Source organism: Archocentrus centrarchus, chromosome 11, assembly GCF_007364275.1.
Source record: "Archocentrus centrarchus isolate MPI-CPG fArcCen1 chromosome 11, fArcCen1, whole genome shotgun sequence".
NCBI classification, from domain to species: Eukaryota; Metazoa; Chordata; class Actinopteri; order Cichliformes; family Cichlidae; genus Archocentrus; species Archocentrus centrarchus.
Window position 1 is genome coordinate 16,641,324 of NC_044356.1, and position 7,460 is coordinate 16,648,783.

Genomic DNA, 7,460 nt, shown 5'->3' on the forward strand with positions numbered 1-7,460 from the left:
GAATAGTGGACGTGCACTCACTTCATTAGGCACACCTTTCTGGAACCGGGCTGGACCTCTTTTGCCTTCAGAACTGCTTTAATTCTTCATGGCACAGATTCACTAAGGTCCTGGAAACATTCCTCAGAGATTTTGGTCCACGTTGACATGATGGTATCGCACAGTTGCTGCAGATTTGTCAGCTGCACATTAATGATGACGATCTCCCATTTCTCCGCATACCAAAGGTGCTCTGTTGCATTGAGATCTGGTGCCTATGGAGGCCATTTGAGTACAGTGAATTCATCGGCATGTTCAAGAAACCAGTTTGAGATGATTTGAGCTTTGCAATATGGTGTGTTATCTTACTGGAAGAAGCCATCAGGGGATGGGTACACTGTGCAATATTTAGGTAGGCTGTGGTTTTTAAAGGATGGTTAATGGGTACAAAGTGTCTGAAGAAAACATCTTTCACACATTACACTACCAGCAGCTTGATTCACTGATACAAGGCAGGATGGATCCATGCTTACATGTTATTTACACCAAATTCTGACCCTACCATCTGAATGTCACAGCAGAAATCAAGACTCATCAGACCAGGCAATATTTTTGTTTATCTTCTATTGTCCAATTTTGATGAGCCTGTGCAAATTGTAGCCTCAGTTTCCTCTTCTCAGCTGACAGCAGTGGTACTCGGTGTGGTATCCTGCCACTATAGCTCATCTGCTTTAAGGTTCAACGTGTTGTGTATTCAGAGTTGCTCTTCTGAACATCTTGTCCAAAGCTGCCCAAAGACCACCAACTTGCCACTGAATCATTATTTCCCTTTCTTCATAATTTCCCTTGGTTTGAACTTAAGCAGGTCATCTTGACTATGTCTACATGTCTAAATGCATTAATTTGCTACCTCATGATTGGTTATTGAGCTATGTATTAACAAGCAGCTGAACAGATGTATCTAATAAAGCAGCCAGTGAGTATACATTCACCAGAAAGCCAGAAACAACAGCAGTGAATAAAAATGTGCCTCTGTAATTTTTGGGTGTGTTTTCAGAGTTATATTCACTGCTTGTTGCCACCTTGTTACTAAGTAACTGAGTAAATCAGTTAATGCAGGTTTGATTATTTGCAGGTGTGCAGTGAGACTAGTGGGAAATGTATGATGACAGTTTTAGATAAAGATATTTTTTTTTCCAGTTTGTCAAAATGATATGAACTGCAGATAATTTATGCATTTTTTCATTTGCAAAGGTGGACTGCTCATAATACAGCTTTGCTCAGCGGTAATGTCCTTCAGCTGCTTCTAAATGTAAATTGATATCACCTGCAAACTCTGCTGCAGCAGCTGTCCATTTAACAGCAGGGGCCATGCTGCAGTCTGTTTGAAAACACTTGTTTTTCCATACTCTGTTTGGAAGGCTTCTTCTTTTCCCAGGTCCTGAAAATGTTTTGGAGCCTGCTTTTTACTGTCTTGGGTGGATTTGCAGTGGCCGATATCAGTTCACAAACAGATCGACACTGGGAGCTATGGAAGAAGGTGCATAAAAAAGCATATTCTCATCAGGTAAAAACAAAAAACTAAGGTGTTGAATTTGGTGATGTATATGTGAGTTTGCAGCTGGGTTTTGTTTAAGCATAATGGCCTTCTTAAGAGCATTGGAAAGGTGAGTCCAATGTAGGGGAGTCTAAGAGCATTGGAAAGGTGAGTCAAACTTCTTGTTAACCTAGAACAAGACACCCCCAGCTCTCCAATTAATTTCTGATGTGTGATGCCCTCTACTTTAAAGGGAAACAAATCCCATTTACTGTACCCACAAACCTTAACGCATACAGTTCCACAACCTGTATGCCACAAAATTTCACAAAGATGTGACTAACTTCAATGTTCCAGATTGAGGAGTTTGGACGCAGACAGATTTGGGAAAAGAACTTGAAAATTATTAACTCCCACAACCTGGAAGCCTCTCTGCACTTGCACACCTATGAACTGGCAATGAACCACTTGGGAGACATGGTGAGCATTTTCCTCCAACTGTGTGGACACATCATGTCATTAAATGAGGAACTGTATATGTGGACACATTGTTGTTGCAAAGTTTGGTCACTCTTCACATAATTGACCTAGTTTATTGCTCTTATAGTAGAATGATGTGCAATTTCTTCTTGTTTACAGACCCCTGATGAGATCACGGGCACGCTCATGGGCACTGAGGTACCATCTGACCTGGACACAGCTACTGCAAGTGCCATAAAAGTCAACACTTCTCTGCCAGATTCAGTGGACTGGAGGGGTAAAGGCCTGGTAACTCCAGTCAAAATGCAGGTGAGGCTCTAGCTGGTCATCCTGAATATCCACACTTGACAGGAAGCCTCTATTTTTGAACCATGTCACAAGCTGTTTTTCTTCCAGGGTACCTGTGGTGCTTGTTGGGCCTTCAGTGCAGCTGGAGCTCTGGAGGGACAACTTAAAAAGTCAACAGGCATCTTGAGATCTCTCAGCACTCAAAACTTGATCGATTGCACCACAGAATATGGCAACCGTGGGTGCAATGGTGGCTTAATAGCAAGGGCTTTCAAGTATGTTATTGAAAACCAAGGCATTGACTCTGAAGATGCTTACCCCTACATTGGAAAGGTGAGTCTAACTTCTATTTGCATGTAGACTGTGATTAAACCTGGATGTTTCTCATGTCAAAGCATCTAATAACTCAACTGAATATCCCTGTTCAGCATAATCGGTGCAAGTACAACCCACTGTACCGGGCTGCAAACTGCTCAGGGTATTACTGCTTACCAAGGGGGGATGAATTTGCACTGAAGGAGGCAGTGGCTCTTGTGGGCCCCATCTCTGTTGCAATTGATGCTTCCAGGCTACAGTTTCACTTCTACCATCATGGTTGGTTACTCTCCCCACCCCCACATGGAATGATGCAGATTTAATCTGAGTTGGTTCTTATACTTGTCTTCTGCACCTGCTTCACATGACCAACAGGTGTGTACGTGGACAACACATGCACCGAGAAAGTGAACCATGGTGCGTTGGTGGTGGGTTACGGCAGTGAGAACGGACAGGACTACTGGCTAGTCAAAAACAGGTTAGTCTTTTGGATAATTGGGGGGGGGGGGGAGACACGTGCTGTCTTTCCTTAATTTTGAGTCTCATGACTGTAATTGCTTCATTTGTAGCTGGGGTGTGAAGTTCGGTGAAGGAGGCTACATCAAGATGGCCCGGAATAGGAACAACCAGTGTGGCATTGCTCACCATGCTTGTTTTCCTTTTGTGTGATTGTGTGTGAGTGGGTTTTTTTTTTTTTTTTTTTTTTTTTTTGTTTCCCTCTTGGGAGGGGGGGTTGTATATTATGTGTTTAAATAAACTGGATCAATTAAATTTTAACAAGTTTAGAAATTTTATGACTCTATTTAAATCTCAATGCAGGAGTTGTATTACAAAGTAAGTTCATACTTGTGGAAATCTGTCAACCCTTGGCCTACATCACATCAGCAGTCAGGCTAAGCAGTAACACAACACTGGCCAACACAGGGTCTCAGTCTAGCTACAAGTGTGGGTGGTGACAGCACAACATGGATGGCTCCACTGGCAGCAAAGCAGTGAGCTTTACAAATATGATCCAGATATAATAATGGGGAAAGACTCGACAGTCTAAAAGCGTGGGGCTAGAAGCAAGTTTAAATGGCCTCTTTATATCGTCACTCACCTTTTATCAACTGTCTCATGAGCAGCCCCTGCTGCACCCTTTACTCAGTTGCAGCCAGTTTCTGTACAACAGGATTAGCAAGTTCAATTGCTCCCCTAGAGTGACTGTGATTAAACTGGGTCCAGAAAAAGTACAACAAAGAATGCGTGTGGATGGGACTTGTCCTGTTTCTGTAAAAGAAAAGGATACAGAATACATGCCTGCAGCAGTGACAACCATACCCAGATCATATAGTTACAGACTGGGCACAAATGATTCATGAGCCCAAGCTGACCTCTTCCTTCAGAATGGTTATAATTATGGAGAGCACTGCATCTCACTGGAAAATGAAACTGGATTCCTAATACAGCTTTTGCCTCTAGGTATCTGGTGTTATGAGGATAATGCTGTTTAATTCAAGTGTCGTCACACACAGCTGTTTCTTGTTGGATTTTTATGCTCTCCACTGGGTTCTTGGTATTTGTCTGCCTAATGATGATCTATAACACCACTGTACTGGACCATTATTGAAAAATGTTTGGAGAGGTTGCGTTTAGCTTTTACATCCAAGTCTGCCACCTGAGAGCTGCAGGAAGCTTTGAAATCTGAACAGAAGTTACAACCTGTCACTTCAGCCTCACCCCGACTGCATATGTACAATTGATGCCACTTAATATTTTAAGTATTTAAAACTATTCAGTATTTTTATTTTGGATTTTAACTTGGCATTGTATTTTATTTTTCTATACTGGAGCCTTTTTCAGTATCTCACACTATTTTCTGAAGTAGTTATTTTATAACTTGTATTTTTCTATATTTTTACTTTGAGTTAATCTATTTTCTAATTGTATTTGATTTACTCTTAATTGTTGGCCATTTCATATAATTTCTTTGTTTCCAATTTCATTTAAAATAACTCATTATTGCATAATTTATTTTAACCCTCAAGTCATCTGTAAAGCAATTTGAACGGCACTGTGTCAAAGGTGCTATACAATTTTATAACTGATCATCCATTTTCTTCCACTTATCTGGGGTTGGGTCACGGGGGCAGCAGCCTAAGCGGAGAAGCCCAGACCTCCTCCTCCCCAGCCACTTCCACCAGCTCATCTGGGGGGGACCCCAAGGCGTTCTCAGGCCAGCTGAGAGAGAGAGAGAGAATCTCTCCGGCATGTCCTGGGTCTGCCCTGGGGCCTCCTCCTGGTAAGATGTGCCCAGAACACCTCTCCCAGGAGGCATCCTAGTCAGATGCCTGAACCACCTCAACTGGTTCCTTTCGATGTGGAGGAGCAGCAGCTCTACTTTGAGTCCCTCCCGAATGGCAGCACTTACCCTATCTCTGAGGGAGAGGCCAGCCACCCTTCAGAGGAAGCTCATTTCTGGGACTTATATTCGTGATCTCGTTCTTTCAGTCACTAGCCAAAGTTCGTGACCATAGGTGAGGGTAAGGATGTAGACTGACCGGTGTTGTGCCAAAAAGCGATTTTTGGTATGTGCCAAAAAATGATTGCCTGCCTGTATTTAAACTGCTGTAAATGACTTGTTGACCTATAATCTGTGAAACATGTCAAACATCTCTCTCATGAATATCAGGTCATTTTGAGCGAGAAACAGCATTTCTATCACAAGGTAGAAGCTGCAATCACTTTTTGGCAAAGTGATGTTTATATATATATTTTTTTTTTTTTTTTTATCAAGGTAAAAACTGTCATTGACATTAAAAATGTCTTTTTAAACAGAAATCTAAGAGGGCTGCAGAAACTGCAACAAATATAACATTATAGTTCTCTAAAGATATTTAAGTGGCCAAAAAGCACTGGATTGCTTATAATGTAGGTACAATAAAACAATCTCCTAAAGATTGTTGAAAAACAGGTGTTTTTTTTTTTTCTTCACTTTATATATAAGCCCTTCATAAATCATGCTGCATGCACTCTATTTACCAATATAAGCAAAGACATTACACATAAAAGCACACAAACATTGGAAATCACTTTATGGCAGACGATCACTTTTTGGTAAATCAACAGCTTCACTTTCACGCTCAGCTCCTTCTTCACAACAGACCAGTGCAGCATCAGCATCACATGAGAGGGAAAAAAAGTCTGTTTTCCTTGGATGGGACCTAAAGTGGTTGTTGCAAAGTACCCCATTAAACTGACATCTACAGTATCATGCAAAAGTGTTGAGCCTTCACTCATTTCTTTATATTTTGCTTCCTGAGCTAGTTTTTCAGGCTTTCTGAAGGTCTTTCTAAAATTTTGTTTGGACATTGGCTTCTTTTTCACTCACTTTCAGTCCAGTCCTTGTACCTGAACATTTTCAGATAAATGTTTTGTTAAGGCACTTAACACTGACCTATGAATCATTCAAGCACAAAAAGGATTCTAACTCAATGGATGAACCAGTGTTGTGCCTATGCACAACAGACAACATAGCAAAGAACCAATTTTAAATTGTATCTTTGGGCACTTTTTTGTTAGCAGCCTGTCACACGAACACATCATTTGTTCACTTTTTTTTTTAAGTTGAATTTGCAAAAGAGAGTGCAGTTTGAAAAGCATAAAATTGGATTTTGGCACCAACAAGAGGATTTTCATGGAGCAATTAGCTAAAACTTGTCAAATGTCCTTAAATGATTTGATGAAAAACAGGCCTGAAAAGTTATCTCCTGCAGATATACAGTATCTGAAGGGAAAAAATCCAGCAAAGACCTGACAGAACCTGAGAGATGCATGGTGGTGGCTGTCAAGAAGTCATTCTTTAGGAAGGGAAACAGGGAGGAAAGGTTAAGATATGCCAAGAACTGGACTGAAAATCAGTGGCAACAGGTCTGATGGAGTGATGAATCCAAATTTGAAATTTTTGGTCAGTGAGGTACAACAGTGAGTGTCTGCAGCCATCTGTAAAACACTGTGAAAGCTCTGCCATGGTTTGGGGCTGCATTTCAGTTAGTGGTGTTAGGGATCTTGTCAAAATTGCTGGAATTATGAACACAGAAAAGCACAATCACACACACACACACACAGATAGATAGATAGACAGATAGATACTGTAGTTCCATGTGTGTTTCAATAAATGTACCTATTTCCCATTTTCCTAGCAAAATAAAATGAAGACTCAAGACTTTTGCACAGTACTGTACTTTGAAAGTATAAAGAAAAAAGTTTAATAAACATAAGTTTATTCACAAGTTCACGACACTGGTTTTCTTCAAGTTTTATTTCCATTATGATTTTCTTCAAAGAACTGGATAAATAGCACAAAAGTGCGAATCCCAGCATAATGAACAATTCTCACATAAAATAAATACAGCACCTTTTCAGCATCACTAAAATATTCTCAATATCCAGAAGTAATAAATACTGAATTTACCAAGATGTTCAGTCTTCATTTACAAAACACAAAGACAACACACAATAGATTTGTGTCATATCGAACTTTTTTTGGAACTGTTTTCCTTAATCTTTTGTTTCACAAGTTGCATACTTGCACATACAAACATCTACAGTTTCTACACACGGTACACTGAATCTTGAATTGAACTCACATTTAAAGTAGAACTTTTATGCGATAATAAACAGCTCAGAGTCAAACTAAAGAAAACAAACAGAAACGCCATTGGTCCAAACTACAGCGATGGATTCTTGCAGTTCTTTGTAGATGCAGGAGGTGTTTCTCCCACACCTTTAACAGACTGCCGTCGTTAAGGGGAAGTCTTCAGGCTGGTGTTTGCTTTATTTTGACCGCACTCAATATCACTGCCTTCCTTATAGATAAAAC

General features: G+C 40.4%; 1 protein-coding gene across 1 annotated transcript; it reads left to right on the forward strand.

The window, feature by feature from the left end:
* Positions 1-1,421: 1,421 nt before the first annotated feature.
* LOC115787911 (cathepsin S-like) lies at positions 1,422-3,268 on the forward strand. Its single transcript, XM_030740706.1, has 7 exons — positions 1,422-1,546; positions 1,874-1,996; positions 2,156-2,305; positions 2,393-2,617; positions 2,713-2,878; positions 2,975-3,077; positions 3,169-3,268. The coding sequence occupies exons 1-7, from the start codon at positions 1,427-1,429 to the stop codon at positions 3,266-3,268; spliced, it is 987 nt and encodes a 328-aa protein (XP_030596566.1). The 5' UTR covers positions 1,422-1,426.
* The last annotated feature ends 4,192 nt before the right edge of the window (positions 3,269-7,460 follow it).

Bases quoted from the DNA above. Each gene is read 5' to 3' on its own strand.
- LOC115787911 (XM_030740706.1), top strand. From the start codon at position 1,427: ATGTTTTGGAGCCTGCTTTTTACTGTCTTGGGTGGATTTGCAGTGGCC. The intron at 2,618-2,712 runs GTGAGTCTAACT...ATCCCTGTTCAG, and splicing joins CTTACCCCTACATTGGAAAG to CATAATCGGTGCAAGTACAA. The intron at 3,078-3,168 runs GTTAGTCTTTTG...CTTCATTTGTAG, and splicing joins TACTGGCTAGTCAAAAACAG to CTGGGGTGTGAAGTTCGGTG.